The 19,543-nt window shown below is 36.7% G+C and overlaps 1 protein-coding gene across 4 annotated transcripts in view; it reads left to right on the plus strand.

Annotated features, from left to right (window-relative positions):
• The first annotated feature begins 10,740 nt into the window (after positions 1-10,740).
• The window catches only part of CACNA2D1 (calcium voltage-gated channel auxiliary subunit alpha2delta 1), a 482,485-nt gene continuing 473,682 nt past the window's right edge, over positions 10,741-19,543 (plus strand). For 2 of the 4 annotated variants that reach the window (XM_047752037.1, XM_047752038.1), the window contains exon 1: positions 10,829-11,362. In XM_047752037.1, coding sequence (XP_047607993.1) covers positions 11,268-11,362 — 95 coding nt within the window. In that variant the 5' untranslated portion in view covers positions 10,829-11,267. Of the gene's footprint in view, positions 11,363-19,543 lie in introns of all 4 variants that reach the window. The other 2 variants (XM_047752036.1, XM_047752039.1) reach the window with 2 other exon arrangements.

Raw genomic sequence — 19,543 nt, forward strand, 5'->3', positions numbered from 1 at the left:
GGCTAGGGGTCTAATGGGAGCCATAGCCGCTGGCCTACACCAGAGCCACAGCAACGAGGGATCCAAGCCTTGTCTGCAACCTACACCACAGCTCACGGCAACGTCATATCCTTAACCCACTGAACAAGGCCAGGGATTGAACCCGCAACCTCATGGTTCCTAGTTGGATTCGTTAAACACTGAGCCATGACGGGAACTCCTGTTTCTACTTTTTGACTATGATAAATATTGCTGCTGTGATCATTTTGTGTACATGTTTTTGTGTAGACAGAAGTTTTCATTTCTGTTGTGTATATACACCCAGGGGTGGAACTGCTGGGTCAAATGGTAACTCTATGTTTAACTTTTTCCAAAGCAGCTGCCCTATTTACATTCTACCTAAGGTGTAATTCACAGTGGTTTTTGACCTGGTATTCTGGATATATGTTTCAGATTCTAAAGAAAAAAAAAATTTTTTTTTTTTTTTAACCAAAGACCATCATGCATCCTAAGACTAGAAAGTAAGTGGATGTCTCTTTTCAACATTAACTTAAGGCATACAAACCCTTTTCACCCAATTTCTGGGTCACGAGTAGAAATGCTTATACACTGATGAAGCATATGACTCCTATCAGAGTATCTAGCTCTTAGGAAGTTATTAAAGACAAAAGAATAGATGACTCACTGAGAGAATAATATGGGAACAAATTAAGAGACACATCTAAATTTCTAGTTTGCATCAAACATCATGGTGAGTTTTTTAGGTTTGTTTTATATATTCATGCATTTATGCTATGTGTGTAAAAGGGAAGATGTGGCTTTTTTTCCTTAATGGAATATAAAAAGTTGCTCTTAATTTTATTAAAGACATTATATGATGACTGTAAACCCACATTAATCAATAGTTACTGCTAAGATTATTACCTTAAATGTTATTTGAAGTCTATTAGACTTTATGACTAGAAATGGTAACTCTATACACAGCATTTGTAGCTAAGTAGAAATTTGAATGCATTCTCAGGTAGCTAAAATCCACATATTCTTGCTATGAGAAAATGCAGCCTATGTTTCAAAACACTGATATAAAAACAATTGGAACATACGTTTATAAGTTGGAGATTGTAATTTTGGATTACTATTAGTATTACAGTGTTTGAAGAGTAATTTTAAGTTTTTTAAAATATTTCTAAGAGAAAACTAAATTCAGTTTTCTTCATACTTCACTGAGAAAGTGACAAATCCTCTACATATGGTAAATTTGAGGATCTAATAGAATTTACCAAAATAAAATGCATCTAGTTATAGATTTTGTTTTTTATGGTATTTTCATATTTAGTTTTTAAAGATTCTTACTTGATCAAGGTGAGAATGTTTCATCTCTATAAAATGTTTCTGCCTTTCTCATTTCCATTGAAAGGCACAAAAATCAGTAGTATGAAAGTGTCCTACTGAGGTATTGCTGTTTATGGAAGGACAGTACATGAAGCAATAAATAGCTCTAGCCAGTGCTTCAGTGTAGAAGCAGAGTTGATGTATCTGATGAATGCAAATGCTGTTTATAGCCTCATATACATCATAAATAGTATTTTCATTGTACAGGTACAAAGATGGCAACACAAAATGAACTCCAAAGAATTAGGTGCATAAGCCAATCTGAATTGTAATTTTATTTTTTTTATTAGAATGAGCCCCAAATGAAATTTTTTTTCCCCCTTCGGTCTTTTAGGGCCACACCCATGACATATGGAAGTTGCAGGCTAGGGGTTGAATTGGAGCTACAGCTGCCGGCCTATACCACAGCCACAGCCACAGCAACGTGGGATCCGAGCTGTGTCTGCGACCTGAATCAGAGTTCACAGCAGTGCCAGATCTTTAACCCACTGAGCGAGGCCAGGGATTGAACCTGAGTTTTCATGGATGATAGTCAGATTCGTTTCTGCTAGCCATGGTGGGAACTCCCTTGAATGATTATTTTTCATGTAAGTTTAAATATAAAATTTTATAGTAATGAGTTGCTTGAGGTAGATTATATAGAGGATATAGGCTAAAGTTTTTTATGTGGAAACACCCTAGTCATCATTAAAGTATCAGAGTCATTAAAATTTATCTAACATTAATGTTAAATTGAAGTAATATTTGTTACGTCTCCATTGTTAAAACTTGAAGATGTCATTAAATACTCTCCTACTTAAATATGTAACAATTGATCTTTTAAAATAAAAATGATAGTGAAAATATTTCTATTAATATAAAAAGCCATTGGAACATACCCTTTAAATGGGTGAATTGTATGATATGTGAGTTATAGATCAATAAAGCTGTTAAAAAGAAGAAAAAAAACAACAGAAAGCAAAAACTAGAGTTCCTGTTGTGGCTCAGTGGGTTAAAACCCGACATAGTGTTTATAAGGATGCAGGGTTGATCCCTGGACTTGCTCAGTGGGTTAAGGATCTGGTGTTGCCAGGTCATATGTGGCTCAGATCTGTCCTGGCTGTGGCTGTGGCATAGGTCAAAAGCTGCAGCTCCAATTAACACCCCTCACTTCCCAAAAAAACTTACATATTTTCCAGTTAAATTTGCCTACATAAAATGAACCTTGAAAATGGCTTATTTATTCTCAGACAATTTTTCTTTATTACCTACTTTTTTCTAAATCAAGTCTCCACCTTTATTAATTATTAGAGTACTAATATATTATGTATATTTTAAGTATGTGCACATACAAATTACAGAATGAGAAAAATAGCAGTACTTCCTTAGAGCATGTGTGCATAATACAAGTCATTAAATGTATACTATATGCCAGTTAATTGTTCTTACAGGTAAGTGTCTAGTTTTCTTTAAAATGACTTATTATAAATAGATTTTTCTGCAACTCTTAAGTCTATAGAAATGGAGGTTTTCAGCTTAGCTAACTATTTCACCTGTGGTCCTTGTAGCATCCTTAACTTGGGGCATGGCTATAGATGAATTAAAGGCTGTATTCTTTAATCCTCACAGAATTTATTCTCAATACTTAAAAAGCTGAGGCTCAGGAAGTCTAAATAATTTTGGTCACTGAACTACTGAACTATTTGGTTTTGTAGTTAGATTGGTCTGTGCTATTTCCAGCATATGCTCACCACTGCATGTGAACATGCTTGGGTGTAGTGAGTTTCTAATGATTTTAAAGATCAACCTAACATCTGAAGTCAGGAATTTGACTATTTGATAGAGACTAATGAATTCAAGTTTTCTCATTAATTGAAAACAAATTAATATAAGACCTGGGGTGGGGCCTGGGACATGAGACAGTTCAGAGCTCCTTAACATTTTTAAAATGCGAAGTGTTTCAGCTGAGAACAAAGTCATTGAAGCAGCGAAGTCACTGATAACCTTTCCTTCTAATCCCATTTACACATTCTTAGTGTTTGTGAATTTTTCTGAAATAAAGATTTGGGGAGAAAGAAATGGTTCTGGAGGTTGCATATGGAAAGAATATAGGTTCATTAACATTCCTAAGTGATTAACTATAAAAATATTTGTTATATACAAATCAATGTTTTATATGAAATGGATTATGATACTTTGCACTATAGTTCATATAAAAATTCTGCATTTCAAGTGATCAGATTTTCTGTCCATTGGGATATCAAAAGCATAAGGAATTTGTAAACTTAATATACAGTAATTGTACCTTGTATAATGCTTTAATATCAACTTAAAGTGGTTAAACATTAACATTATATAATCTGGACTATTTTTAACAGAAAAAATCTTGAAAGATTATTCATATTTTCTATGAATAGGGAGATATTGAAGATTATGTATATTTAGTAATAAAAATTTTAAGTGATTCAATATTGAAATCAGTGCTGATATGCTCTACTCTTGCCTCACATATGATACTAGTTTAATTCCCAGTTTTGGCCTTTGTGTTTCTTGCGATCTCTGTTCCACCTCTTTCTTCTTTGGACTGTGTTCATCTGTGTTACAGGAACAAATTCATGCTTCCCCTCACATTGTTCTTCCTTCATGTTTCCATTTTTCTCCTCTCTGGATAAATTCTCTTTGCATTCTTGATCTTTTTTTCACTTACTCTTCTACTTATTAGTTTAAAAACAAAAAAAGAGTTCCTTTTTTTGGTATTGTGTTATGGACACTCATCTATTGTCTGTGGGGGAAGAAAAAGATCAAAAGAAGGGGTGGGGAAGGGGCGGAGTGGGGCTGGTTGGTTGACTTGGGGAAGAAAAGGGGAAAAAAACAGCAGAACTGGCGTCTGTTCCTGAACACTGATGTATCATGGGTATTTGTTAAGGCTTGAATTGAAGTTTTGTCCTGAGTTGTAACTAAGTTTATGATGACAGTTCATCTTTGATAAGTATTTTGTTGTTGAAAGGGCAAAGTTTTACACATTTTGAGAAATAAAAATGAAGTTTAAAGGAAATGTATAGTCAGTCCAACATATAGGAAATCCAAAAATACTCTCATCTTTTGAGAAACATTGGATTCTGGTTATAATGAATTTTCAGGTACTGAAAGAAAAAGAGAAAGATGAGTGAATATACACAGCCCTCCCACAACAACAACAAAAAAATGCTTATTCTTATTGCAAATAGTGACTCCTAATCATGTGAATGACATAATTAAAAAAATTTTATCATTAGCAATGTCTGGTAAGATTATGAAATGTTATTAGAATATTATAAGCACAAAACTCTTCATTTTAAAGTTATTAATTTGACCTTTTAGAAGTCATGCTTTTGGTTTAAACTTAACTAAAAAATTAATCAGCAAGTATCCTGACAGTATAAGTTATAGCCGCAAAGGTGAATGACATCCTGTCAAAAGATAGAGTAATCTCTGTATAACAGTAAGGCTGGCAGTAACATCAAGGTAATAAATATGCTTAGCTTAAAACTCAGGGTTCAGTTTATTGTTTTATTTTGGACTATTATCACCCAGGTTAATGAAATCAGTTTTTTTCTTCTAGCTAGCTATGGATATTGAGCAAATCATATTATTTTTTAAAATTTAATTTTATTGGAGTATAGTTGATTGACTCATATTCTTAAAGAACAAGTTAAAAGAGTAAAATTTAAGGAATTTGAAAAAGAAAGAAAAATCAATGTATATAAATTCCAATTGTACACAATGCAAGCTACCTTTAGAACTGTTCAAATCCCTGTACTTATTTTTAAAGGTATAAAATGTTGAAATATTACTGATTTTATTATGAAAAACAGTAAAACATTAGACAGCTATGACAATATCATTCAGTTAATCAGGTATTACAGTTTCTCCCCCCCGCCCCAATTATCAGGAACGCTTGGAAATTATATCCTACCACCTTTCATATCTTGAGGAAAAGACTGTTATTATAAAAATATTTGTTCTATACTGATCATCAAATGTTTCCACATACCAAACTTAGAATTTTACATCTTCCATTTCTTCCATTTGTGATAGGTGAATAAAATAGAGATCATATCATTGTCATCTATCAACGGAATACAGGATTGTAACTCATATTATTTACTCATAAGTTTACTGACCCTTCCAGATTGTCATATCGTCTTTGTAATAACAGTAGGCATTTTAATCACATAAATCTATAATATGTGGCTCCATGCTCATTTCTTTCTCATGCTCATTACTGGGGCAGGAGAAATTCCTATTAACACCCATTTGTGGTTCTTCTGTGGACACTCATCTAATTATATAATATCTGTTAAGAAGGTAAATTTGATCCCCAACATGTCCAAATGCTTATAGAAATATGCTAGGTGTTTTATTGTGTTTAAAGTATATTAAAAACCTCTTATCAGAAGAATAGTATCAAAAAATAATCTTTTCCTTTCTCTCTTATGGAAGGCTGCGTCAAGGACAACAGTTATCTTCATTATTTAAGGTGTTACTCTCTTCCTCTTAGCCACTTCCCATTGCATTTTTGCTGCTAATGAATACTTAGATAAATAACTGAATTTTCTACTTCCCTTTGTGTAGGCCTAAGTAAACGGATTCCATAAACTTTATGCTGTAACTTACAATTCAAACAACAGAATTTCAGCTCTATTTATGGAGAAGGATCTGACTACGAAATCTAGATTTTAGAGTCTAATAAAGGATTTTTTTAAAAAATATAAAGTCATGCTGTAGGTTTTGATTTTTTTCTGAGATGTGCTTGTGTTTAATGGGAGAGTGAAGAGAGAAAGAACAAAAATTTAAAAAAATGAATTGAGGAGCTCCTGCTGTAATGCAGTTGTTTAAGAATCTGACTGCAGTTGCTCAGGTCACTGTGAGGTGGGTTTGATACATGGCTGGTGCAGTGAGTTAAAGGATTTACTGTTGTTGCAGCCGCAGCTTGTATTCAATCTCTGGCCTGGACTCAATGTCATAGATTCAGCCATTAAAAAAAATGAATGAAAAATTCTCTGATTAGCAGAGATTAGTAAATAGAATAGGATAGGAGTTCCCGTCGTGGTGCAGTAGTTAACGAATCCTACTAGGAACCATGAGGTTGCGGGTTTGATCCCTGGCCTTGCTCAGTGGGTTAATGATCCAGCATTGCTGTGAGCTGTGGTGTAGGTTGCAGACACGGCTCAGATCCCGTGTTGCTATGGCTCTGGCGTAGGCTGGCGGCTACAGCTCCGATTCAACCCCTAGCCTGGGAACCCCCATATGCCATGGGAGCAGCCCAAGAAATAGCAAAAAGACAAAAAAAAAATAGGATAAAAGCAATTGGTTGTTGGAGAGATGATGGTATTTTAAATGTGAGTTAATTTTTCTCAGTATTTAAGTTAGCATAAGTTTGCCAACAAGAGACTCTGAAGGGCAAATAATAAACTTCCAGTAAGTACTTGTTTAATATTACTTTAGGTCCATTTAGAAAAGGTATTTCTTTCCTCAAAAGCTTAATGTGGTATCATCAATAGCTGTATTATTCAGGCCAAGGAAAATGTCTTCTAAATATTTGCCTTGTTTTCAGGAAATACTAATCCATTTTTTTTTTTTTTTTGTCGTTTTGGCCACCGGCCTATGCCAGAGCCACAGCAACGCGGGATCTGAGCTGTGTCTGCAACCTACACCACAGCTCACAGCAACGCCGGATTGTTATCCCACTGAGCAAGGGCAGGGATCAAACCCGCAACCTCATGGTTCCTAGTTGGATTCGTTAACCACTGCGCCACAACAGGAACTCCAATATATATTTTTTTCATCTAAGTGTCATTTCCCTGTTGCTTTCTATGATGGCCTCTTCATGCTGCTTTCGTTTAAAAGTACTGAATGTGAGAGCTGATTTAAAAACTACTATACACCTCCTTAGCCATTCTCCTGGGAACTGATACTTCTGAGCTGCTTTCTTTTATATCCCCTTTCCTGAAAATATTCCCCAAGGACAAGATAGTTGAAGCTTCCTGTCCATTTGTCTTTAACTTTGGCTTTCTCAGCACACATCTCTGTGTGCACAGAAGCATGATTGTGCCTCAAAACACAAGTACTTCTGATTGTGGCTCTTAAAGTACACATTTATCTCAGAGACAGGTCATTTACTCTATATTAAAAAATAAGGCCTGTTGTCACAGTTTTTCCCTTAGTTTTCTTAAGATACACCGAAAATCTGGAAAATTCATCTTTTTCCTTTAAAACTTTTCTAGCCAAGGAGATTTTCCTTTCTAGTGTCTCTGTATATAAGTGCAAAAAAGGGTAATTTTTTTGTTACTTTGTTTTATTCTTTAATTCATAAGGTTTAAAAAATTAGATTTGATCCTGAAAAATAAATCATATAAAGCATGCTCATACATACAAAAATATATTTATAGAAAAATACGATAGAAATGGAAGCTTAGGCAACTAATACATACAGTATAACCCAATACAAAAAGGGAGTAAGAGGGAATATTTTGTTCATTTTTAACAAAAACAAAATGTGTATGAAAAATTAAGCATTTACATATAATAGCAATTGACAGACAAAAGTTACAAACGATAAATGTCATAAGTAAAAATCATTGCTCTTCATGAAATAAATCCTTAAACTTTTTTTAGAAATGATTAAATACAAACATCTGCAATTCTTCAATAATCTTACTTTCTTATTAGAATATTTTCTCATAAAGGAATAGTAGTTATTGATTTCTTACTGCTTGCTCACAGCTCATAATTCAAGTTTTTTTTTATCAGTCCTTAAGATTTATAAAAATTGTATCCTGAATGGCAAATTTTGGTGACTTAGCAAAATTTTATTATAATTAATGGGATATGATCTGATTTTAATGGAATTTTCCAAAATATCAGAACCAAGCAGAAACAGTGTATCATGGAATGTTATGTTTAATCCAGTAGACACATAATGCTATGTTGTGAAAATGGTCTTTTTTTTGTTTTTTGCTTTTTAGGGTTGCATTCATGGCATGTGTAAGTTGCCAGGCCTAGGGGTCGAATCAGAGATGAAGCTGCCAGCCTACACTACAGCCACAATGCATGGGATCCAAGCAGTGTCTGTGACCTACATGACAGCTCACAGCAACAGCCAGGCCAGATCCTTCCTTAACCCACTAAGCAAGGCCAGGGATTGAACCTGCATTCCTATGGATACTAGTCTGGTTTGTTACTGCTGAGCCACAACAGGAGCTCCTGAATATGGTCTTGGTTTAGCTTCATACATAAACAAATGCCAAATTTTGAATGTCTTCATTTAAAAGGTTTAGATTGATAAAAAGCAATTAACGGCAAGCTTCACAACAGAGCATTAAGCAATGATTTAGCAAACTTCACAACAGAGCATTAAGCAATGATTTAGGCTTAGAGTTGACAACCAAGCTTTTCAGAAAGAATTGTAGAAGCAATATCTTTCTTCAACAGCTTCAGATATTAGAGAACACAGTGCTTCATCAGAGTGATCCAAAGAAATTGAGATTTGGCTCAAAGGCCAACAAAGTTAATAATGAAGGCTGACTTACCTTCTCTCAAAGTTTATTACATTCTTTTATTCCTTAAGCTCTTTCTCATAAGACATAAAATTGGAAATGGTGTGCCTTAGTAGGAGGTCTGAAGTCATTATTGAAATAGTTGACAGAATATCTTATAAAATTTTTCTGCAGTGTGGCTATTATTATACCAACATATCACATAGACAATAACGGACGTCTAATTCTGCCGTCCTGAGTCCTCATGCTGGGGAAGAAAATCTTCTTTTGAATCATTAAAAATTGGGGGAAAAAAGATGGACTTGACTGTTTAGTTATCTAATTTTGGAGTGGAAAGCTATCTTCAGTAATATAAAAACATCCTTCTGAGCTCCCATTCCATCCCACTTCATCTCTCATTTGCTAGCTCCTGCTGCCACATTCTCTCCTCAGTAGAAAACAAAGTCAAGTCACAGCGGCTGCCTTTTGTGAGGTTACTCAGAGGAAGAAGAAAGAAACAAAGAGCAAAAAGATAGAGTTGTAGAGAATTTAAAGAAACAAATAAGGCATACGCACACTCGCGCTCGTGCATACACACACACACACAAAGAGGTAAGAGGGAAGGAAACATTACTGGGTAAAGAATCATAAAATCACAATGTTTTAAAATTTTGCTGGTAGGTATTATCAGTCTTCCCTATTTTGGAGGAGGGGTGCTTTTTAGAGAGATGGAAAATCAATTCCGAATTAATAAGGGTCTTTCTCTTAAGCTCCTCCTGAAACTAAAAAAGAGGTAATTAAAAATCTGACAGCCTTCCTGTAATTATAGCTTTTATGCACATGCAGTATCGTCATTTTTTTTTTTCTACCAGAAATGGTGTTAAAGTGCTTTAATACACTACTACAGGGGGCTTAAGAATTTAAGATCTTCAAGGAAATCTTTGTACCTGGTGCATCAGCTCCTTTCTGAAGGAGGCCTGTGTGGCCGGGAGAGGCCTAATCCAAGACCCTTCTGTTTTTTCTGAGACGGCCTGTGTGCACCTGTCAGAGGTGAAGCTGGTCCGCATTGCTAATCCCTAGCTCTCTCGGCCTCCCTTATTTCTTGCTCCGTATTTCAAGCGGTATTTGGAAATTGCCACCTGTTCCTGCTGCTTACCCTTTTCATGCCTTCACGCGATCAAATGAACTCCCGTCGCAGGCTTAGCAAGGCAGGGCAGCCCAATAGCCAGACTAGGGGGTTTAGGGCCTTTAGGAGGTAGTCTCATTAGGTTGCCTTTATCCCTAGATGGAGAATTTGTCCTTCCACACCTCTGCAGTATTAGGTCCTTCTCTAGTTGTCCTCAGCCCGGACCCTGACGCTGTGATTTGCCAGGTGAGTGTTACCTGGGAGTGGGGCAGCTGCCACAACTGGCACTCAGCCATTTCAGAGGCTCTAGCCTCTGGCACTCCTGGGCAAATAAACGGTGCCGCCTGGGCCAGAGTCAAAAGTGGTGCTTTAAAATGCAAATACAAACTCCTCCTACGTTTGTTGTCAAATCACTTCTCCATGATTCCCAGGCAGGCTGCGGATTCTGCGCCTGGGAGAAGGGCTTGGGGAACATTCCTCGCCTATGCAAAAATAACCCCCGAACACGCAAGCCAAGTGATCCTCAGGGGCCTTTGCAGCCTGTGGATACCCGCCGGGTGGCAGCTGTCCCCTGGGAGCCCGGCGGGCCAGCTGTACTCCCCCTCTGCACGCCTGGTGGCGAGAGCAAGCCGGCACCGACTTTGGGAGTTCCTTTCTGCCTTGTATGGAGGGCTGCTCTGGGCCCGTCTCCGCCTGACTGCTCTGACGCCCAGCCCTCCAGCTGCCCACCCCCCGCCACCTCCCTCTGACTTGCCGGGAGAAGCCAGACGGAGCCTCTCTCAGCCACAAGTCTCTCCGCCTGCTATCCCCCTTTCCTGCAGCCACCCCCACCCCCTCCCCGGTGCCGTCACCCCTTCTCCGCCCTCGTCTCCTCCCCCGCCTTCTCCACAGCTATCGGGAGAATAAATCAGGGAGGAAACGGGGAGGGAGCGAGAGCGCGCGAGCGCTGGCGGGCTCGCCCAGGTCTGTTTCCAAAGTCGCCCTTGATGGCGGCGGAGGCCAGGCAGCCGCGGTGGGGAACAGCCGACGCACGCTAGTGGGTCCGCCCGCCACCATCCCTTCCCCTGCGCGGGGCTTGGCCCCTGCTTCTCCCCCTCCTCCCCTCCACGTGAGCCCGCGCCCAGGCTCCCGGCTGCCGGCTCCGGCCCAGGCGTGCCAGCCCTCAGACGTCTGTGGTCCGGGCGGACCGTGCTCCTTCTCCTCCTTCGGCGGTTTCTAGCACTGGTCCTTCCCCTGGCTGGGGAGGGAGGCTAGATTGATCTTCGATCGCGAAGATGGCTGCTGGCTGCCTGCTGGCCTTGACTCTGACACTTTTCCAATCTTTGCTGATCGGTCCCTCATCACAGGAGCCGTTCCCGTCGGCCGTCACGTAAGTCGCCGGCCCCGAACCAGGCAGGGCGGGGAGTGCTGGCTGAGGGGTGCTGTGGAAGCAGGGTGCGGGCTCGATTCTGGAGTTTTGGGGCTTTTCTGCTCGTGGGGGTGGGAAGTGAGTTAGGCTTGGATCCCAGAGGCCAAGCGGGAGGTGCGCCTGGTTCGCCGCTGGAATGCGCACGGAACTGGGCGTCTTGGGGAGCCTCGGCTGGGCCAGGTTGTCCAGGAAAATATCTACCGACGCCTCAAGGCTCCTCAGCCCATTTCTAAAAGGATTTCTTGGTTAAAGAGTTTAGCTGTACTGTGGGAAAAAGTTTCCAGCCACATACCCACTCTTATCAAACCCAGTCCAATAAAAAGTTGTGTTTTGATTGGGTATTTTGCAAATAGGTAATTGCAGCCTTGCCAAGGGAGCGTGGACTTCTGCACTTGGCCTCTGGCTTGCTCTCTAATTGCTATGGTATCCAAACTCCTTTGGATCCCAAATTACTGGGCGTGCTTGACAGCCTTTCTGATCAGAAGCGTGCTTGCTCTTCGACAGAGATGCTGTCCACCCCAGGGGCTCGCAGGTGCTGGGACCCTGCCATCCAACTTCCTTCACCCTCTCTTTGAAACATCTAAGTGCCAGCAGACACGCGGGTCCTGTTCTTAGAATGAATAGAACCAATTCTTTGGGGGAGGGACTGAGCATTTCTAGAGTCTCCTGCAATTTTCTCTTATTTTTAACATTTCTAAAATAGCTTTAAAAAAAAAAAGAAAAAAACCTCACTGCTGTTCTGAAAATAGAGTGTTTAAAGGTAGCTATAGAGTCACATGGCAGGAAGGGAATGAAAAATAATAATTCTCTTCTAGGCTGGAAAAAGAGTGGCACATAAAATATATATGTACATATATTTTTTAAATGCGCTGACTAGTCTATCAGGCATTCTGGGAAAGCATGTATTTTGATTCTTGAAGCTACTTTAAAGCTTTTAAGAGTAGGTAATTGTAAATGGGTGAGTCACTTTAATGCATTTTACATAACAAAAACAAAGCCCAAGGTAGCATTCCCGTATTTTTGCTGTTGGGAATTATTTGCTGTCCTTTGTTGGCTGAGTGCTGAATGCTGGAATTTTGGGTGGTACTAACCTTACATCTTTACCAGTTGAAACCCCGCAGCTATTATTTAAGATCAGCTTAGTACTTACTACATTGGGTGTCAGTCCAAGAATCTGAAGGGTGCAAGTTCTAACCCTGAGAAGGGGAGTGTCTCATATTTTTTGTCATTGATTTACAGGCATGTTCCTTTTTTAGATAATCTTCCATAAAAAGATTGCAGATCATTTTTGTTATGAAGCAAAAGGGTAAATGCCATCTGTAGATCTTTCTTTAATTGGCAGGATGTTCTAAGCAGATATTTTGAAACATGGAAAGAGTAAGAATTACACTAGAGATGCTTCAAAATTATTCACTCTAATTAGGAAATTACACTTTTATTTATTTTTCACATCTTTTTGTAGCTTGGCCTGTAAAGCAAGAACTCAATGAGTTGCTTGCATTTTGTGTCAAAGAAGTGGCTCGTTAAAAAGGAGTCAGTGTGTTCAGTTTACACATTAAAAAAATTTTTTTTTAACTGACAATTTATCAATATTTCTATCATTTGGAGGGAACACATCATCACACCATTGGGAATAACTATGACTTTTTAAAGATACAACAAAATACAACCTTTTATTCCTGAACAGACCATGGTAAATTATTAATGTAAAAATCCTAGTTGTAAGAAGGACATCTGCAATAAATGCTTTCTTAAATTTAAAATAGCTCAATTTTCATGGTCAGAAATTTGCTAAAGACAAGAAAGAAAGTAAATACTGGGTGAAAATAGGAATTAGGAAGCCACAATTTCTTCTCTTTGAAAAGATTGGAAATTTTTTACCAATGAAAATTTAAGATGTTTGCAAATAATATGAAATATTATTTTGTAAAAGCTTAATAAAAGATTTTGTAGAGCTAAGTTAGTCTCTTGTAGGAAATGTTAGCAATATTGTTGTAAGACTACTGCATTTTTAGTATTTTATTTGAGAAGTTAGTAACCTCATCTCTGAGGAGAGGAGATATGATAGTTGATGTACTACTTCATGTTAAATTTATGAATAAGCTTTTTGAAATGAAAAAAAGTGTTAATTTTATCAAGATGTGGTGCCATTTGAGTTCATATGGAGAATTTATCACAGATAAATCTCAAATCTTTGGGAGAAATTCTCAGTTCATTAAAAAACTCGGTACAAAGATTGTATTGTCACTAAAGGTGAATTATTGTGCTTCTCTTTAAGCATTTCTCTGGACATCATTAGTAAATTATTTTGATTTTTTGATATTTTTATTTTTCCTGGAAAAATGGATACAGGTTTAATCATCAGAAGAGGAAGAATATGCCAGCACAGTATAAAATTCTGTTTCTACCAGCTCTCATTGGAATGGTACCTGAATTAGAATTAGTAATGCAAAGTTTTTTGTTTGTTTATTTTTTAAGAGTATTTACAGTAACATTTAGGGCTTAAGTACTGTAATAAAACATAAATAATCTATTCTAAATATTTAAAAAATTTTTCTCCAGTTTAACATAGGTACTCATATATTCTGAACTAAAATAGTTAAACTGTTGTAGGAGTTAACACTAAAATAACTTTTTTTTTTCAGACAAAGAAAGGAATTTGGGTAGAATTTTTTTTGCTAGATTAGGTTTTTCTTTTGGAAATGCTTGTTTCAATAAGGTGTGAAACATAAATATGCCATATGGTAGCAGCCACCTATGGCGTATTTGTTTGTATATAAACAGGAAAAAAATCTCATTTTCATGCTATAGTATGCACATGTTATATTGATAGTTTAAAATGTAGTTTTCTAAAAGGGAGTTCTCCCTTGTTCTAGAAATAATTTCTTGGCACATATGTGAAAACACTTCTATTTTAAAACTCAGGATAATATGTATGGTAGCCAGTATTGTAATGTTAATTTAAAGCTGTCAGTCCTAATTTTAGAATTTATTTACAAATCAAGTTTTTTCAAAGAACACATAGTTATAACTACAGTTCATGTTAAACTTTTATCTCAGTCATTATTAAAATGCTAGTCAGTCTAGAATAATTGGCTGAGAGCCCAGTGATAGGTAGGGTTTTGAATATAAACTATGTAACGAAGTAAATATATTGGTAAGAATTACAGGTATCTACAGGAAATAAATATAACATCTCATAAAATAGTAGTAGTTTGTGTTTTAACTACTTAGGATATAAATCTTTTATCTATTAGACGCATTTATATTTAACGGCTATAGAAAATAAATTTCTCTATGTTGTAACATAAGAGTGAATATCTTTTTCGTGTGATAGAAGTGATACTATTCCCATTTGGTCTTAGCAATTTCTGTGCATTTACTACATATAGAAGGAAATGTGCCTTATGATAAAAGCAGTGAACATTAATAAACCCCCTTCTCAAATCTTTGATATGCTTTCATCAGCTTAACCACATGACAGTATTTATTCCAGTGTATGTTTAAAATAGGCAACAGTAGATATATTTTTTTCCAGAGGAGTAGTAACATGATATTATAATGTTTAATTTATTAATGTCTAATATCCACATATGTGGACTGTTCATGCTCTCCCCTTGTGGGGGTGATCCACATATATGGATATATGTAGCTGTTTTCACTGGCATTAGAATGAGTGTAAGGCAGACTAAAATGGGTTTAGTCTAAAAAAACATTTTTGGAAAGGTACAAGAATCTAAGCTTATTACAGCTTATGAAAGGAAATGTGCCTTTATTATTTTCTTATGGATTTTACCGATTTTATTTAATAAATATATATAAAATTAGAACTGATAGCAAGTTGTTCATTTTGAAAATAGGTAGAACTCTCTTCAAAGAAAGCTTACATCATAGACACTTTCCCAGTATTTCTGTAACATTTGTAAAATCATAAAATGTTTTTCCTTCTAGGGTTTGTGCATGGTGAGGTTTTGCAAAAACATAAATAACACTTGCAAATTATGTATTCAAATTTACTATTTACATTTTGAAGTATATATTCATAAGAAATAACAATGCATTTAGGAATTTTAAAAATAGTACAAAACTTGTGCCAATAGCAAACTATATTATTTAATTAATGTGTCCTCTGGAGCATCAGTATATATACAACACATGCATAGAAATTTATGTTCTTATTTTTCAGTAGAGATGCAAATATCCAAGAAAGCAATCTGTTCTGAATTCACATCTTGTACTTACTATGTGTCTTCAGTGGAGATTCCAATGGTTAATATGAAATGTAATTTAGGCACATTGTCCAGTTTGTTGATTTCTTTAAGTGTTTTACATCTATAGACATAATCAGTTCTGGCATGAGCATACTTAGAAGTTTGGTGGAAAAAAAGCAGAATTTGTTTCAGTATTTCTAAAGAGTAACATGTTGTTAAAGTAACAACCTTCCATCATTTGTAGTAAAAGAGCTGCTGTCCTAGTATTTTAAGAAGCGTGTAAGCTGCTTACCACAGGGAAGTACCTCTGTTCTGTTCCATCTATTCCACCTTTACTGAAGGAATATCATATGCATCAGGCACCATTTCCCACTGTGTCAGCCAGTCCTTCTTTTCGTGAACTATTTTATTTATGCCTGTAGTATGGCAGCTGTTTCCTAGCCTTTCATATAGTTGCTTTCCAGTAAACTTGGCACTGCCCTGAGATGGCCAACCATGTAGCTTATATAGGTTTCATGTTTTCTCCTGTTTTTCCATGTTTCACGAAACATGGAAATGATGGTGTCGTATTGTTTACAGATTTGAAGGGAAGAGGTGATTGACTTTATTGTCAATTGAGATAAAAATGGTGGCACTTTGTGAAAAGTACTGTATTTACTGTGTTTGCCTTGAGGTCCAAATTATATTAACATTGCATAATTATATAATTTGTCAAAATTATATTAACATTGCATAATTATATAATTTGTCTAGTTTATTTATTGTAGTATTTAATTTTTATGTATCTATATCTTTTACTAATCTATATCTTCTTTAATCTATATCTTTATACATTATTTTATGTATTTTATGTATCTATATCTTTATGTATCTATCTCTGTATATCTATCTACCTGTAGATATACACACATGTATTTTTTAAAACCTCTTTAAGTGGTTTGCTAGGGTAGAACCTCAGTAAGGTAAGTTTATTAACAAAGGTGCATGCTTTGTGATCTATGCCAATCCACAACTGTTTGTAGGGATTAAATCTCATTCAGAATATGTTTATAACACCAGCATATAAGAATAATTTGTCAAGAGAATCAGATGAGGTATTCAAAATGTTCAGGTTCTGTGAGATAAGTTACTAACATAATTGATGAGTGACAAAGGAAATAAATGTGATTCTAAAGCTAGGTTTGCCATCTTCTAAGCAAAACAGAGAAGAGACTATTGCATTTGAAGTGTTTGGTGCCTGTTAAAAGGTCTTTGCATACTAAGCACTTTTATTTTTGCCATTTAGATGGGGGATACTTCGAAATTTGTATGAAATATTTGGTGAAACGTTTTAGGAATGAAGGATAAATGTGAGCAGGTTTAAAAATTTTATAGGTTTTTCTTGTAGGCTCTATGTAATTTGTGGTAATTCTGTTCTATTGCTCCTTTAAAATTTGCCATTTATATGGATTCTAAACAGATGATAAACAAGAAAAAGATTGACATTGTGGCCTCAACAAACTGGCACGCTTTTACAGTTAATTTCAATAATTCAGAATCAGACTGTTATATATGAAGCAATAGTTAAAGTTCTCTTTGAATACGAATGTGGAATATTTCTGGCTAAATGTTATTTTAACATTTGCTTCTGCTTTTTTTTAACCATATGCTTCTGCTGAATTAAAAAAATTAGGATATAATTTAAATTCTGTATCATAAGTGGAAGAACAATTTAAGCTAGAAATGATGGTAGTGGAAAGTAATGGTGTCGCCCATTTTAGACGATTCAGGTTTGGGGATAATCTTACTATTTATCAGAAGTTCTTTCCCTTGAGTAATTAAAATGTATTATGGTAGTTTCCTGGCAAATTATGAAAAATAATTACTGTATTCTTTTATTCAAATACTTAATTGCTAATTCTTTCTTACTCTCTTGTGCACACACAATTACTGTTAGTCATAATTTATTATTATTTGTATAAAACATCAAATCAATGGGGAACACTTTTTTTGTTTTGTTTTCCATCAGAATGCATATATGGCTGTTAGGGGCTTCAAGTCTCCTTGAAGGAGATTAAACTCAAAAGCCTCTGTTCATGTCTCATTGTAATGCCCCTTCCCCCACCTTGACTAGCCTGGGCAGCACTCGCCCTGCTAGAGAAGAAATGTCTCTCATTCCTCACCAGCCACCATATAACCTGTTCCCCATGCAAATAAGGTATCCTGCCCAAGACCAATCAGAAGATCAAACTGGGTCTCCACTCAGGTCACATTATGGGGTATAAAGACTATTGCAGAGTGAGTCACGCCCTCTTTTTTTAACGTGCGTGTGTGTGAGCCCTTGCTCTGAAAATGTACTTTCACTTTAATAAATTTGTAAAATACCTTCCATTCCAATGCTTTGCTGTGTGGCAAGATAGGGACTGAGGAAACTGACTGTATCATGACCAGACTTCAGTTGTGGGTTTTTCTCATTTGAATCTTCACTTACCTTTTCTGGGGACTTCCTCCACTACTAGGTTTTTCTCTCACTATGGAAACTGTTGAGGGATTTGGATGCACTGATAAATGTGTAATACATAATCAATACTTTGGCCAAAATTGTCACATGGTCTAGACTCTGGTTCCTTTTGATATTTGCCCACATACTGTGGGGATAATTGGGGAAAGAGGGAAAAGAACTAACGAGATTGTTTTCTCTCCAAGGTACATACTGTCAGTCTGTAGGAAGGGGTGGTTAGACTTTAATGATGTTTTATTTCGAGGGTCAGAGAAGGAATGGCTCAGGAAAATAAATGGGCTTAGACACATTGGGAAAATGTGTTTTAAAAAAAAGTAATCAAGAGGCTTTGTGGTGAAGACACTGCAGAGTGGATGTAAGTGGGGCAGACAAAAGAACCTTCAGATTTACAAGGTGTGAAATTACATTAAAGATGCTAATGGTGGCAGTTTATTTTATTTCCTTCCCCCCCCCATTTTCCATGTGAGCTTGGTTATCCTGGAAATGCTGTTTCCTGACATATTTAAAGGGAAACAGCATGTTTAGAGACCTAAATATCCATATATGGAAATTCACCTTAGACATCAAAGCCAATAAAATTGTTAGATCTCAAAAAATAGAAGCAGTTAAACATTCTTTTTTTTTTTTTAAATAAAACCCTGGGAAAATGACTCATTGGATAAGAAATGTTAGTATAACACTTTATTAAAAGCTTAAATGCTAATAATCAGCAAAGAAATTATGTTAGTAGAGTTCCCGTCGTGGCTCAGTGGTTAATGAATCCGACTAGGAACCATGAGGTTGTGGGTTCGATTCCTGGCATTGCCCAGTGGGTTAAGGATCCAGCGTAGCCGTGAGCTGTGGTGTAGGTTGCAGACAAGGCTTGGATCCCGTGTTGCATCGGCTACAACTCTGATTAGACCTCTAACCTGGGAACCTCCATATGCTGCGGAAGTGGCCCTAGAAAAGGCAAAAAAACAGACAAACAAACAAAAATTCTGTTAGTAAATTTCTCCCATTAGATTATAAGAAATGAAATAACTTGTATGTTCTAGGCCTGTAGGTAGTACACCGAGGATAATTTAGATCTCTCAGTACATAGTACCTCTTATTTAAAAAAAAAAAAAGTTTTAATTCATGCTGTTTCTTTTCATGTCTCCTGCTTCAAAGCTGTTTAAAATCAAGTTTGATTTAATTCAGTGATCAATGTGATTATTATTCAGTGCAAATTATGTAGTGCCCCAAACTGCATGCTGAGAATCTGCATTGAGAAAGAGAATCCCCAAGGAAGGCAGTCACAACTCCAGGCTGGCTGTGAAGCAGTGGAATCCAACCAAGCATGACCAAGGAAAAGCACATAGCATGATGAGGAAATACGCAAAGGCTGTTTCATGTCAGGCATAGGACCCCTGTGTGGGGAGAGATGTTAGTGGGACTGGACCGTGAGTTTGA

The sequence above is a fragment of the Phacochoerus africanus genome, chromosome 11 (genome assembly GCF_016906955.1).
Source record: "Phacochoerus africanus isolate WHEZ1 chromosome 11, ROS_Pafr_v1, whole genome shotgun sequence".
Taxonomy (NCBI): Eukaryota; Metazoa; Chordata; class Mammalia; order Artiodactyla; family Suidae; genus Phacochoerus; species Phacochoerus africanus.